This window comes from Coniophora puteana (genome assembly GCF_000271625.1).
Source record: "Coniophora puteana RWD-64-598 SS2 unplaced genomic scaffold CONPUscaffold_17, whole genome shotgun sequence".
In the NCBI taxonomy this organism is placed as follows: Eukaryota; Fungi; Basidiomycota; class Agaricomycetes; order Boletales; family Coniophoraceae; genus Coniophora; species Coniophora puteana.
In genome coordinates, this window is record NW_006913069.1 from 983300 (window position 1) to 998377 (window position 15078).

The 15078-nt window shown below is 54.6% G+C and overlaps 6 protein-coding genes across 6 annotated transcripts; 4 read left to right on the plus strand and 2 right to left on the minus strand.

The window, feature by feature from the left end:
- Positions 1-922: 922 nt before the first annotated feature.
- Positions 923-3118, minus strand: CONPUDRAFT_77556 (uncharacterized protein; the record flags this gene model as incomplete). The annotated part of the gene is made up of 3 exons (XM_007776552.1): positions 923-2413; positions 2454-2852; positions 2903-3118. The coding sequence occupies 3 exons, from the start codon at positions 3116-3118 to the stop codon at positions 923-925; spliced, it is 2106 nt and encodes a 701-aa protein (XP_007774742.1).
- Positions 3119-4274: 1156 nt separating this feature from the next.
- CONPUDRAFT_66011 (uncharacterized protein) lies at positions 4275-4736 on the plus strand (the record flags this gene model as incomplete). The annotated part of the gene is made up of 1 exon (XM_007776266.1): positions 4275-4736. A coding segment is annotated over one exon (462 nt), but the record flags the coding sequence as incomplete, so codon positions are not given.
- Positions 4737-6462: 1726 nt separating this feature from the next.
- On the minus strand, positions 6463-6612 carry CONPUDRAFT_38656 (uncharacterized protein; the record flags this gene model as incomplete). Its single annotated transcript, XM_007776257.1, has 1 exon — positions 6463-6612. A coding segment is annotated over one exon (150 nt), but the record flags the coding sequence as incomplete, so codon positions are not given.
- Positions 6613-6705: 93 nt separating this feature from the next.
- Positions 6706-11121, plus strand: CONPUDRAFT_77558 (uncharacterized protein; the record flags this gene model as incomplete). The annotated part of the gene is made up of 14 exons (XM_007776553.1): positions 6706-6787; positions 6880-7176; positions 7264-7387; positions 7501-7537; positions 7594-7723; positions 7998-8101; positions 8223-8339; positions 8935-9083; positions 9145-9480; positions 9504-9917; positions 9962-10086; positions 10222-10665; positions 10716-10745; positions 10781-11121. 14 exons carry the CDS (start codon positions 6706-6708, stop codon positions 11119-11121), a joined length of 2730 nt encoding a protein of 909 aa, XP_007774743.1.
- Positions 11122-12098: 977 nt separating this feature from the next.
- On the plus strand, positions 12099-12557 carry CONPUDRAFT_159478 (uncharacterized protein; the record flags this gene model as incomplete). Its single annotated transcript, XM_007776554.1, has 2 exons — positions 12099-12485; positions 12534-12557. 2 exons carry the CDS (start codon positions 12099-12101, stop codon positions 12555-12557), a joined length of 411 nt encoding a protein of 136 aa, XP_007774744.1.
- A 1026-nt stretch (positions 12558-13583) lies between these two features.
- CONPUDRAFT_37920 (DUF1183-domain-containing protein) lies at positions 13584-14037 on the plus strand (the record flags this gene model as incomplete). The annotated part of the gene is made up of 3 exons (XM_007776255.1): positions 13584-13757; positions 13840-13933; positions 13988-14037. Coding segments are annotated over 3 exons (318 nt in total), but the record flags the coding sequence as incomplete, so codon positions are not given.
- Positions 14038-15078: the final 1041 nt, after the last annotated feature.

Genomic DNA, 15078 nt, shown 5'->3' on the forward strand with positions numbered 1-15078 from the left:
GTTCGCGCGCGCTTCGACGAATCAGGCTTGGCAGCCGGCGAAGAGCTTCTCTTGGTGAGAAAAGCTGGAGTAGGCTTGCATGCGATGGGTGAAATGGAGGCATGGAAAAGAGGTCATTGATACGAGCGAAGGGAGGAAAAGACACGACACAGCTATTTGTGCATGTAAAGCAAAATTCCATTTATCTGCTTCTCGGGTTTCTTCTATCTTTGTCCCTTGTTATGACGTCAAAACACTGGACTTCAGCATTCCAAAAGTCTTCGCCACAAGATGTGGTGCTCCTCCGAGCCCAAAGACCATATCAGACGTTCACAGAGTAAGAAGAGTACCAAAGTGAGAGATATAATGAAGGTGCCTGGGCTCCTGGCGCGTCCGGCGATGCCCTTTGTGCGAGTTGTGGCAAGTGCTTTTGTGGACGAGTTTTGATAGGTCTCCGAGAGTAGGGACACAGAATTAACATGATGAGTACTTGATCGATGCTACTACTTGTTCCATTGACACCAGGCTGTTACACTGAAGCGGAAGCCCTGTGGGGAGGCATGCACAATTTAATCAGGGACTTAGACGATTTGATGACTTTGCCTGAGCCTGCCTTGGCCTGGGTCGGCCGAATTTCAAAAGTATGGTGCTAAGAAGCATTCTGAGGCCTTCTCATTAGCTAATAAGGCTAGGCTCTGGTCACACCTTGGCTTTTATTATACAGATAGCTGTTTTAAAGTACAGAGACACCTTTAAAGAGCGGTAAAGTATGGAGCAGAACGGACTTTTCACTGGGTAGTGAAGATCAGGTGCCGCTGGCCAGGATGCATATCCTCCTTGTCCTGGATCTTGCCTTCGCATCGGCTTTTGGACTTGATGTCTACCAAGTCAATTGATTGCCTATTGTTGTACATGGGGTATCTAATGATGCTACAAAGTCCTCTTACGCGTTCTCCGTGCGCCCGACCGCCTGGACATTCTGATCCCGGTGCTCTGCCGGACCCGGGATCTTCTTGTTCACTTCCCCTGAGACGTCGAGGTTCGACCGAAGGTAATGCAGCGCCAAGGTCATATTATCGTCCGCATCTGTCTGCTTGCTTGCGACGTTCCCTAGCACCTCCAAAATTTCTGTGACCTTCGGCAGGATGTCGTCGAGTTTTTTCTCGACGTTCTTCCGCTGGGCGGCAGTTCGGACAAGAACCGCGAAGTCGAGCGTGTCCTGCCGCTTCTTGAGGTCGTCCTGCGTGCGCCTGAGTTTGCGCAAAGCCCGCCGTTGTTTCCTCTCCAACCCTTCCAGGGCCGTGGTCAAAATCCGGTTAATGACCTCCGCGACCTGTGGCGGGACGTCAAGGTGAGGGAGCGTTGGGTTGACGTCAAATGATGTCGTTGAGCCGCCGTTTCCGGCAGGGTTTCGAGCAGGTCGGCGGGGTGAAGTCCTAGGTGCATCGGCTGGGCTGGGCTGGCTCTCCGGTTGCAAGTTGCTCTGGAAGAGCTTGCTGAAGTCCACGGAGGGGCTAGCGCTGCTGCGGGAAATAGTTGATCGTCGAGGGCGCGGCGGTAAGACCGACTGGTTGTCCGGCTGTCTCTGAGGCACTGGCTGCTCGACCTCATGCAGCGAATCGCGACGGAGGAGGGAAGGGTTGGCGTCAGGGATGTGATCCTGCGCGGATGGAGTGGCCGGTCTGATGAAATCGTCGACGCCATGCGCCTTGGGAGCGGCAGCGGTGGTCAATGCGATTTCCTTGATGCCCGGGGATGTGCTCACCTCCAGCTGCTCGAACTGCTCGCCCTCGCCCTCTGGCACCTGCTGCTGATCCTCGCCCTCCGCCGCTTCCTGGTCCTCCTGCCCCCCCTGCTCCCCCTGGTCCTCTTGCTCCCCCTGCATCTCCTGGTCCCCCTGCTCCCCCTGCATCTCCTGGTCCTCCTGCTCCCCCTGCGTCTCCTGGTCCTCCTGGTCTGGCCACTGAGGGATCTCTAGTTCAGCTTCCACTTCCCGCTCTTCCCGCCTTTCCAACCGCACCGGCTGTCCTGGTCCCTCAGCCGTTTCCCTGTCACCACTACGCCGCAGCCGCTTGCGTTTTGTATCGCCTAGTTCGTCGTCTCTCAAAGGCCGCTCTCGACGTCGTTTCGACCTCGTACCAGGGCCGCCCTCGCTCCCTTGCCCGAGCTGGCCACGAGTGCCGTTCGCGTCGCCTGCGTCGCCTGTCTCCCCCACGTCGCCTGCTTGATCTTGGGTGCTGTTACCCTCGCTTGCCTTCATCCTAGTGGGTCCCTTTGCCCGGTCTTCGAGGTCGCACTTGTGCTTGACCGACCTGCAGGGATTGCAGGCAAACTTCTTGGGCCCGCCGTCCCTTTCGATCTCATTTGCCTCGCAGACGAAGTTGCCTCTAACGCAACGCGAGCAAGGCTTCGCTTGAATTGTGGGCTGGGGTAGCTGTCAGCGCGCGTACTGCAGATAACTCACAGAGACATACTGTGCCATCCTCCACCTTCAAGCTACGCCCCCGCCGAGCCGGACCTGCGCGTTGCGCTGGCGGCTTCGTGCTGGAAGCGGGTGGCGGCGTGGCTGAGCGAGAAGGAGGTGGCGGAGGTGTGAGCGACTGGCGAGCGGTTAGCGGGCGCGGAGGTGCGAAAGCAAAGAAACTTGCCTCGCCAGGTGCGTCCTCTGGGTTGGGACCGTATTCCGAACGTCGGACATCCCACCATTGCCTGCGGCCGGCCCATCTGACGTGGGCGCTGGACTCCATGGCGACGGCGATGGCCTCGTTTGTTGGTTCCTCCCCGCATCCAACAGCCTTGGCCAAGGGACCTTTGAACTTCACGATGGAAAACCCTGCGGTCCTCAGTGCTGACATAAGGTCGAGTGCGTGGCGCTAGTTTTGTTAGCGGTGTAGTAAAGGCGGCTTCAGGGCGAAGTACTCACATTCTCCCGAGAATACTTCCGAGAGAATTCCTCCTCTTTGTACACCCAATAAAGCCGGTGGTTGAGCGACAACGCGATGCGGCGGATGGCCATGGAGCAGAGGTAATCAGCGTCAGTTTGATCCTTGAGGCGGCGGAATTGGCTGGGAACCCAATAGGGGGTGGTCGACTTCTTGAGAACAACGGCGCGACGTTGGCTTGTCGACGATTTCGGCATCGGGCGGCGTTGGTTGGTTGGTCTTGGGGCGATGATATCGATGCAGGCCAGCCGACGCGTCGCGCGTTTACGTGAAGGGATTTGAGATCCGACAGCGGAGTCTAAACTGGCGGTAACCGTGATTGGCGGCTACTGAGACGGCGCGACGGCTTTGGTCTCACGGCCTGCGCGGGCTTACGCAAAGCAATCTATTGCGTTTTATTTGCATTCCTTGACGGCTGGCCCGCTTTTGGGAAACAATGGCCGGGGAGGTCTTTTGTTTGAATTTTCTTATAAATGATGGCCTGCGCTGCGGCCGAATCCGACTTACAGCCTGCGGCAGCACCTTGCCATGGCAGGCCTCGACTTTTCTGATCGGATTGCCGCTCACATGCAGGACGCTTACCGGCAAGATGGGTACGCCGCTCTCCAGCCGGGAATTTCGCCTGGCCTTTCAGCCGATTGCCACCGCATTGCCCGGCTTGTGTCGGAAGCGGAGTCTTGTGCGGGTGAGTGCCGCTTTCAACCGAGCCTCCCTGGAGACTAAATTGTTGTTCAACCGAGCGAAGTTAAGGTTTCCTGGGATATCGATCGATACGCAGATAAAATAAGCTCCAAGCAGAGAGGATTTGCAAATACAGCGGAGGAACTGCTAGAGAATCGATGCCGGCCGACATTGTCTTGGTCTAATGGCGTCTTCCCGTGGGCTGAGTACGATGCGGCATCGCGGCATCGCAAGGGTGAAACAATCACCGCTTGCTCACCCGTCAAACTCATAGACCTCTTTGGGCGTCCGCTGGCTTGGGTGCTACCTGGCGCTTTCAGTTCAGAACGACAGGTGCGCCCTTTCCAGCATTTATTTACAGGCGCATAACCTCGCCAGTAGCAAAACATGGTAGACGACCTAAAACCGTTGAAGCAAATCTTCTCGTCATCCGTCACATCTGGGTCTTACGACGTTCTGCCGGCATCAACATCTGGCTGGAGGCAGCAGCGGTATTTCTTCAAGCGGCCAGAGCAGGTGGAGACAACTCCGGGCTGCATGGACCTGTCACCTGCTTGGTACCAACAGGCGCATCCAGTAAGTGATGTTCATTATCTCATACGCTTTATTCATATCTCGTAGAACACAGTGCCGCCTGAGCCTTGCGCCTTGCTGAATAACCCAGTAGTTCGCCAATGGGTGGCTGCCTCATATGAGCCGTTTGGTCTGGTGAGCGGATTGCTCTCGCTCATCCATCCTCAGCAATACTCTTCCGGTCGGCGTACGCTGGGGCGCTGTTTATCGAATGCGAGGTTACATAGCGCCGTTGACGCTTGGCCGTCAGTCTTTGGAGCCATGAGCGTCATGAGTAACCGGCAAAGCATATTGCATCGCGATACAAGCGGACGACCTAGCTGGTACGACGTCCTGGCTTCTATCGGTAATTACAAAGGCGGCACAGTTTCCTTGCCAGGGTTAGGCGTCAACCTCGAGTATGCACCAGGGACCATTGTAGCCCTTTATGGGAAATTACTTCGACACGGCGTCCCAGTGTGTTCAGGTAACCGAGTCTGCTACGCTTTTTATATGCGTGATGATGTGCAAGCGTGGGCTGGAGTGGAGACGCCAACTTGGTCGAAGGGTCCCGCATTCTAGAGCACGGTGTAGGCTATGCTTGGGCGAACCCAAAGCGAATCCAATAGACATTATGACGGTTAATGTAATCTACATATCTACAATAGAACTTGGTTTGAATGAATCCCTTCAGCGACGGTAACGCAAATGCGCTTCAAGCCACTGCTCCATTAGCTGCATCAGGAAAATGACAAGCCGCTTTACCGGCATTATCCTGACTTTGCCGAGATGAACCTACTTTTTTGGTATTTTCGGCTCTCTATTAAAGAATATTTGGCTAAAAAACCACATCAGTGGCACTGAAGCTGCAAATCTCATTAAAAAGAGTAAGCTACAAGTCTTTCAGACCGATTTGGATCCTCAAATGTAGCAGAATTGTGGTTTCAAATTTTGGGAAAGTAGGTTCACTCTGGTAAAGACAGGAAAGTGAGGTTAATACACGTGTCAAAATCCTGATGCCACTATAAAAAAAGAGGATGAGCGATGCTTTTTTGAAAGACGGTAGCGCAGACGTACTAGAGTCCTGCAACATTGTCCGCCCGGGCTTCAACGTTGCATGCGGTAGTAGCGGTAGTTTGGTGTAGATGACAAGCGAAGGTTGTGAATATTTCGTGTAAACCGCGTCCTGAACCTGGTTGCAAGCACGCATTGGAGATGCCGAACCTTGAAGGCAGGTGAGATAACGACGAATATAGGGTAGCTGTTAGGCAGCTCACCATCGAGTTCGTGTATATACTGGGTACTGCAAGCGTAAACTAGAGCCCTAAACCCCTCGTAAGCCCTGCTTTGTCAGCCCTTACAAGGTCACTTACGATCCGCTCGTCCAGCCTCGCAACAGCGACACTCAGCACCGTCCGCATTACCAAGAAGAACGAAGCGCGAGGAGGATGAACGGCTCTCGGGAGTACCATTTTGGTAGGCCAACACGGAACACAATAGTAGCGAGTTGCCTTGCAAACGTGGAGTTGATATTCGGCTTGGACGAAGCAACTGACGGCAAATGGGAGAAATGCCTTGCATCGGCGGCGATTCTTGGAAGGGGGATAGTCTGTAGGCCTAAGCATTGGTCTCTGATGCTTTTTCTTTGCTCTTGCTTTTCTGAGGGCTAGAATCCTTGAGTTTATGGATGATCGCACCGTGGACAACAAGGAGGGTGTGTCAAGCGGGCGGCGCGAGGGCGAGCCCTTGAGGAGGCGGGCGATCTGTTCTGTGCGGTCTTCGGTGATTTTGGAGAATGCGACCATCATTGGTCGGGTACTAGTAGTAGGTCGTCGCTGGGAGCTTTTTACTAATGTTAAGTCATAAGTCATTTGTGTAGCCCGCGTGACACGCACCTAAAATTTTCACGAGTCCCCGTCTCCGAGTATACAGAAATTGATCTCTGCTCTCTCCAACTCCGCCGCATTCTGCTTCCCTAGGAGGGCGCATCAGGATTTTGACACGTGTATTAACCTCACTTTCCTGACTTTACCAGAGTGAATCTACTTTCCCAAAATTCGGAACCACAATTCCGCTACATTTGAGGATCCAAATCGGTATGAAAGGCTCATAGCTTACTCTTCGTAATGAAATTTGCAGCTTCAATGCCACTGATGTGGTTTTCTAGCCAAATATTCTCTAGTAAAGAGCCGAAAATACAAAAAAAAGTAGGTTCATCTCGGCAAAGTCAGGATAATGCCGGTAAAGCGGCTTGTCATTTTCCTGATGGGTTCAGAGGTGTTGCGACAATCCGCACCCCGTCAGGACAGAATAAGAGCGGCAACCAGAACGGTAAGGTCTTGCCCGTCTCCGTCCCCGCTGTGCAGACTATGTCCTTGGCGCCCCGCAGGATGGCCTGCGCAATCTCCATCCGCCATAAGCATGGCCTCACACGGAACCTCTCTTGCGTCGCTTCTTTTTCTCCGACTATTACACCCACGAAGTAGTGCCCTTGATGATGACCTCGTATGTAGGGCCGACCGCGCCACCGATGAGTTAAACGTCATCCACAATGAGTAGACTGACGTTGCGCAAGTTCTCGCGCTGCTCCCACCTCCGCGAAAGCACATCCCGCTGTAATGAGGTAGTCTATTGTCAGCGTCAGCCACCACCAAAAATCGAGAACTAACGACAACAAACGTACCTGAATTGGTGTATACTTAACAGCATCCTTTTACTTGAGCAGCCTCAAATCCAAACCCTTTCCTGTCAAAATCACAACCTCCTTCACGCCCTGTACACCGCCAAATTTGCGCCTCTGCTCCGTATAGAGAGCCTGAAACGCCAGTATCTGATACTACTCGGCTCGCTGCCGCCGTAGATCGCCTCGCACTCCTTTTTGTGCGGCGCGCTCAGCGGAAGCGGCTGCAGCTCCAGCAACGGTGTCAGGGTGTGAACTTCTCGGGAAAGATAATGTATTGGAACGAGATCGGGAGGCGCGTCTCCGCGTGCAACCCGGGTCCAGATGACAGGGATGCAATAGGTAGGTGAAGTGGGCTTGAACATGGGCACGGTGATGGTGACGTTGTGCTCGTCCTCCGCTGCGGAGGGCGAATAAGCCGTGGAACAGCACAAATTCGCTCCTCGACCATTATCTGGAACATCCCCACTCCACCGTCAATCTTCTCATCCCACCTGAAGTCCGGCGTGATAGACGAATCGATCCTCAACAGGGACCGTATAATCTGCTGTAGGTGCGCCTGTAACCGCAGCTTCGGGAACTAGTGCACGTGCCGATGCACAAGTGACAAGTCTCTCCGCATTCGGAAGGTCAATGAGCTCTCCAACCTCTGATACACCCCCGCAGACTGCGGGGCGTCCGCCATGTCTGCAACGAGCAACCGGTTAGCGATGATAGCAACATCTGACTGAATCATACCTGGAGCAACGACTAATGCAGTACCCGCTCCCACCCACCGTCCACGCTTCACGCGTATCAAACTCGTGCTTGCTTCAGACACAGCTGCATTTGGGGCGCAGCGCAGCGATTGACCCCTTTGCGTTGATGACGGCTCGCGACGAGATTGCACGTGCGTTCGTTACCTGAGTGCGCGGGGCACGATCATCAGAACGTTCTTCTTGCAAAGTATCCGCCGATGGCGTATCATTAGGCATATCTACAGTTTCAACGAGAACACTTCAGCATGAATCCATGAGTTCTTAACAATCGTAATGTATGTGCGAGAGTGCGAAAATGCAATGTACGGAGATCAACGCAAAAAGAAAGGGAACAAAGAAAAGAAAAGATAGATCTAAAGCGAGAACAACGCGAATGCAACGGCTAAGTCAAATCTCGTCATATAGGAAGAAAAAAGAGCGGACCGCTGTCCGACATCTTCGCTGCTAGGGCCCCAATAAGTACTGGTCCTCAGTCGTCAAGGAAGAAGGGTGGTACCTCCCGCGGTACGGTAAGTGGCTGCCGCCAGCGATCATGGCATCGTTGGAACAAGTGGTTGGTGATGGTCATGTGAACGAACAATGGCGCCAGTCGTTGAAGTATGGGACTCTGCAAACGTGGCGGGGAGTTAGGCCACTCAGCCATTAGAGCTCGCAACTTGTCAGCTCGAACATGCGAGCTTGCTGCATCAGCTCCGAGAACATCGCGGCGAGTTTCAACGGACTGGGTTAGGCATCGGGAAAATGTCGGTGAGCCTCGCATGCCGGCCCGACGGATCAATCCGCAAGCACGAGCGGGTGCGTCGAGTGCCATGACGTCAGTGGCGAAACCTAGATCCGATAGATCCCAAAACATTCGGGTCAGCCAAAGTCTCCGGGGAGATACTGTGACCGCGCACGTTAAACACAGTTTTGATTCGTCGATTGGGGCACGGAGTCCAAGTCGACCAAGCGACACAGTTGAGTCCTTGCCACTGCCTGATCCACCTTCCCGTTTACCGTTGCCACGTTCGTCCGGAACTCCTCTTGCCGACCAAGCGAAACCCCCGAGAAAATGTCGCCACTCCTGCGTAGAAAGGCCGCGCACTTCTGGGACCTGGTCAGGCAGTCGCACTGCGATGGCACTGAGGACGGCAGGGCTTCCCCAGTAAGCGGTAATCAGTGCAGGCCGAAGCGAAAGCCAGTTGCAAATGAAAGTGACCAGCTTGGGGGTTGGGGGTAGTTTGAGTCCCAAAGAAGAGGTTGGGGTTAGGAATGAGGAAGGCGCCAGCGAAAGGCGGGCAAGAGATCCGGAGTAGAGAAGCCGACTTTCCCGCAGGCGCTTGACCACGTTTGTTGCACGCAGGGGAGCCTTGCGTTTGTGTCAACTTTCCAGCGGAGATGGATAGTTTATGAGAACAAGCTGGCTGATGCCGAGGACGGCGACGACGACGAGATAGAGGAAGCGAGAGACATGAGAGGGGTGGATGGGGCGGGAGGCGACGGAGACGTAGGGTGGGCGGGATGGTGGTGGTCAGAAAGCAGGAATAGGGTGGCCCACCCAATGACTGTGTAGGAAATCGCGCGGGGGGTACAGCCACTCCCCATTTGGGAAAGTCGGGGCGCCAAGTGTGCGCTACGCGCCACCGGCTCTCCAAATGTGGGGGACAAGCCGCCGGCTCTCCCAAATGGGAAGTGGCTGTACCCCCCGCGCGATTTCCTACACAGTCATTGGGTGGGCCATCCTATTCCTGCTTTCTGACCACCACCATCCCGCCCACCCTACGTCTCCGTCGCCAGTATGTAGACGCCGATCGCCATCGCAGCAACAATGCTGGTCCGTCGTCGGGCTCATCTGCGACGTCTACCAAGGGCGTGTGCACGCAGCCGTCGCCTCCCCTATCAAGCTTCGGTAACTTACGCTCGTCACGACAGATGGCCACCAGCAAGCATCCTTCCAGTCTATTCTCTCCTCATCTATGGGAGCCTATGCCTGAGGATTCTATACATACGTTACCTAGCGATCATGACATTCACTCGGTCTCAAGATACACCAGATCAATGGAGTCCGTATGACGCTTTGACGTGGGCGCCATGCAATGATGGAGTCATCACCTCTCCTATTGCCGACTATATTCTTCCATACCGCCCAGAACGCGCAGACCTCGTCGCGCGTGCTGATGGTCGCTTTGGGCTCCACGATCCATTCCATGTTCCATACGAATTACAATCCCCGGCAATGCTGGATCATTGCCTATCCCATCAAAGACGCGCCGTTCTGTGGTACACCCTGAACATCCATGATGTCGACTTCTCCCCTTCTAGCGGCCGCTCTGGCATTGTGAAGCCGTCTCTGCTCAGCCTGCTCGCTGAAGCCTCCCGCGTCCCTTCAGGGAGACCGAACCGTTCATAAAGGGTGCCGACCCGCGCAACGCCGACTACAGGGAGGCGGACAGACCTTCTCTCATCGCCGGCCGTGCATGGGTCGCGGACGCGCTGGATCGCGTCAAGTCTCATGGTCAGATATTGGGTTCACGTGCAGGCGACCTTTCGAAACCTCACGCTCCGCTTCGCTGATCTGCAGCGTGGTATGATGGATATCTTCGGTTTTGTACACTACTGGCGCTTTGTAGGGCGTGCCGTTCTCCACAAGGATTGGGCTATCTACGCTCCCCTGATTTCGCTCCCAGCGATCTGAAGCTAGACGGCGTCATTATCCGGGCCAGCACCAAGTACATGGGGGCGCTCTGCACAAATTCCACGTGTGCGTCCACGCTTTACCGCTTCGGTGGGCATGTTTGGATCCCCCGGAATCGAAACGATATCTTTCCGTCTATCAAGAGCTTGACGATGATCTCCCTCAAACAATACCCCCATCTTGCGATCGAACACTCGAAGGTTGACAATGTGGCTACTCGATATCCCGCAGTAGTGAGGAACTGGCCCATGGGACCAGAGCACGCATATATGGCTCGGTACGGGAACGGGAATACGGCCGAGAAGTCAGAGGTCGTTTTCGGTGACCCGGCTACCTCGACGAGGATGAATGCGGCTTACAACCCAAAGCCCAGCGTCGCTTCGCATCAGCGCAAACCATGTAAGTCCTCTCGGTGATTCGATATTAATCGAGACTTTACTAGTATGTAGACGCCGATCGCCATCGCAGCAACAATGCTGGTCCGTCGTCGGGCTCATCTGTGACGTCTACCAAGGGCGTGTGCACGCAGCCGTCGCCGCTCGGGACCGGGTGACACAGCCGCATCCACTTCGGCTACCACATCGGCGACCACATCGGCTCCTCGGCGCTCGTCCCGGATCGCCCGTTCGCCTTCCGCACACGCCCACACCACCGCGTACTACGACGACGACGAACGAAGACGACGATGAAGACATGGAGAAGGCCCTGGAAGAGGCTATGGCCGACGCCAACACCGATCCCGGCGACGCCAAGGGCAAGGGACGCGAGGAGGAGCTCATCGAATACACGGTCGACGAGGACTCGGACAAGGACGACGGCAAGGGCAAAAAGAAGGCCACGCCAATCGCCGCCTGAATCTCGAAGGCCGCCCATGTACACTCCCACAGAAAGTCCGAGATCTGGGAAAGGCGGCAAGTCGCGGCGGCAGGCTGGGCGGCGCGGCGTCAGTGGCGGTGTATAAAATAAAAATCCCACGATGTGACCGCCGCGCGTCGTCTCGCCGCCACGCTTATGCGTGCTTGAGCAAAGACTGAGCGTGTTTGAGTCCGCCAACGTTGCATGCCTACACTATAAGTTTCGACATATCCAAACTCCAATAAGAATGATTCGGACTCTATTGAAAGTGCCGATTCGGACTCCAGTGAACATGAATTAGATTGATACTCCAGCGACTCGGGCTGACGACGATACCACGATATTTAACTTCTCTCTCGGAGTGTAGTGTAGCTATGTTGACCGCATCAGCTCTCTTCTACTTTTGTACTTTGTATCAATGCTGCGTCATGCACTGAGCTGCATGGAACTGTTTAAATTCAGCGACAGGGTCCAGTTGAGAGTGATAGAGCAGCAATGGCTGCACGCGTTGACAATGAGGCAGCGAGACATAGCACGAGCATCGTAGTACGTGGGCATGGATAATCATAGTATCGGTACGTCCAACTGCAGACGATAGCCTGGTATCCAAGGTGCTATGTGAAATCCAAAAGACAAACCATACGCTGTTCATCTCGCAAGCCATCCTCGTTTCGCTCAGATCCTTCGTCTACATAAACGTACGATATCCTCCCTAGACATTGTTCATCCATTTACGATTGCAGCCTCGCGTGCCTTTCAAGAGGTCCACATTTTCCATCCTCTTTCATGCAGCTCTCACATGGGCTCCAGTGGGGTAGTCTGATAAAGTACCTAAGTATGCGGAAGCTACTTATGCAAAGTCGAACAGACAATGCTTCATATGCTTTGTGCATTCAGACCCGCCCTCTGGAAGATTGTGTGACTTACAATATCCTCCCTTAATACGGCTCCGTCTCAAAGGCTTGTAACTCTGTACCATGCCACCGGAAATGCTCTTGAACGCCGCTCTCAACACCAAGGTTCGGCGCACGGATTATGTTCGTAGTCTGTATTTCTTCATCATATGCCACTTCTACGGCGGCGAGCCGTCCGTACGGTGGCTCGTCGAGGGAGTAAAGGATCCGCGTAGATCCGGTCCAGTTGAAGGTATGTGCACCGCCACTGCCGCCGCGCCGCCGCGCCGCCACGGCGGCATATGCCGCCTTTCCCATTTCCCGGGTGTTCTCCACTCCCACCCTTCTCGGCGCATTGCCAACGCATTCCGCAACTACTCTCCGATACCCGTAAGCATGCCGCCCTCGGCATCCGCTGTCTCTCACTCCTTCGCCCTTGATCAGCACTCATACACTCCTACTGCCCCTCGTGTACGTCTCTTTACCATATGACTCCCCCTGACGCGTATTCCATACCAGCATGCAGCTCAAAGGCCAGCTTAGACACCCGACGTCGCTAGGAGAAGAACTTGGACTAGTTCCTGGAGCCGAAGACTCCAGGTGTAAGGAAAGAAATGTCGTATCCCTTCGATCATGCCGGCTCGCGGCCCGCGAGCGCGGATGGCCCGCACCGCAAGAATTATGTCTAAATTTGGCAATGTTTCAGTCTCTGCGGCAGCACTTACATGTGTTCTTTACTGATTCCGCCCACTCAAAGCGCATTTAATGTCAGGTGCTCTGAATGTGCGCAATGCGGTGGACCTGGCCAGATGCGTTGATGCCCCGACGGTGGCAACACTGTCGAGACTTGTATGACGTTCCTCTAAACATGACCAGGTTTGTATTTTTTTTTAAAAAAAATGAACAGTTACTTATTTAGCACCAATATCGGTCGTCTTGTTTTGCATTCCGTCGACCTCCACTAGCGGGCCTCATTGTTCAGTACATATATGCCAGAGGTTGTTATGTAGACAAACGCGTATAATTCGCTCGTAAGTAGCCACTGCCGTTGATGTGCTATTCACAAATATTGATCTCCCCCTAGCACTCTTAAGATGGGCCTCGTTGTGCAATAGATGTGTTCTCCTGGGCGCAGCCAGTGCAACTAGTAGATGTATGCTAGAGGTGGTTTTGCAGACAAACGCGTCCTTCGGGTCCAGGTGTGCCCACTAGGGCCTTGAGTCTAAATATAGGACCTCGTGGAAGTAACTACACGCCTAATTGAAACCCGGTCCGGTGGAAACATGTGCATGCAAACGGGACCCCCTGAATATACCGGTGGATGCCTGTTCCGAATTGCGCCGGTTCGGTCCGGACCAATAGCCCCTATTCATGGTCGAAATTTTGGATAGAGCAACAGGCCTACGCTACTGGGGCACAACATTTGTTCTTGGCGGGCTTCTCGCTTCAGGATGCGACAGGCAACAGGAGACACAACGGCAAGCACTGTGCGGCCATCCACTCTGTACAAGGTGGATTAGTTGCCAGTGCAAACACTCACTCTAATAATGGTCCGAAAACATGTCCAGCGTCAGGCTCGACGGCATCTCCTTGCTCACGCTCTACCAAGAAGCGCTGACCACGGTCCGGCGGATGAGGCCGATCGCGCAGCTCGTGTGCATCAGCAAGTCATGTGCGCTGTACCAGCCTGGGGTTGTGCACTGCAAGAACATTGGCGGGTCGGGCACCGATGTCGATTGGAAGGTGCGTCTTTCTCCCCTGTCTGAGTCTTCATGCGTTGCGTCGTTGCGTCTGGGTACTGACGATGTGTACGTGTTCGGTGTAGTGCGAGGCCGACTTGCCCTCGTCGTTGCGGTATGGAAATGTCGAAGTCGGATGCGAGGGCTGGAACGGGCCTGGGGACCCGTACGTTCTCAAAGGTGCGTTTCTGGGTCCATGTCAATGTATACCTCCAGCTCACTCCGTTTTTGAAGGCTCATGCTCGCTCAAATACCACCTCGTCCAGCTCCCGGCCTCGCACCGGGGCACTCTTTTGAACTCCCACGTCGATACCTGTCACCTACGACTCTCCATGCACGGGTACTGGTTCACGATGCATACACATGCGTATTGCACGCTCAATGCCTGTATGTGGAGGACTTTGCACATCCACAATATGGTCGAGCATGCCAAGTACGCCTGTCAGCGTCGGCATTGGCACAGGGGCAATGGGACCCCAGCGACAGTTGGCAGGGTGAGACGAGGAAACCACGAGGCGCGCACGGGCCGGTTCTGCGAGGTGCGCTTCGCAGCGCGCGACACACACGCTATGAAGGCGTCCGAGCACGAGGGCCCACGCGGAAGAAGACAAAGACGAAGGGTGGGGGCGGGGACGTTCCCTGTCTACGCTGACTATGAGTACGTCTAGAAATCCTGCTCTACCAGCTCTACACCAAGGGCTTCAACGTCTTCAACTTCGTCATTTCGGTAGCACCCATCCTCAACCAGTACGTCAACCCAATCGCGTTCGACGCCCTCAGCTGGACATACTACGTGAGCAGCATCTTCTCCTCTCTTCGCCGCGCTTGCCATCAACAATGCTGATGCCCCATCCTCCAGTTCGTGTACATCTGCTGGCTCGCTGCCGATGCCCTCTTCCTCTGCATTTCGGAAGGGCTTACAGGATGGGGAGAGCACCGAGGTATTTCTATCCTTTTCATTTGGTTGCTCTTCTTATCTTTCATCTTTGACCTAACCTCTGTCTCTCCGCCTATCAGGTACAACAGCAGCTTGCATGTTCCCCGCAACGGAACACAGAGACGGGATCCCTCCCAAAATCAACGCCTCTACGATCACCGCAAGGACGACCCTGTTCGATTCTCAGTTCTCGCCTGCCATCGTCCAACAATACGCGCCAGCAAGCAGCCTCGAAGCTCTCGGGCGAGTACATCTCCGCCTCCTTGACCTCTTCCTATGCCCACTCGATGGCCTCTTCGAGTTTCACTTTGTCATCAGGCACTACCCATAATTCGTCGGCATCCTCCTGGCCAAGTCTCGTGTTTGACGCTCGCGCTCATTATCGCCC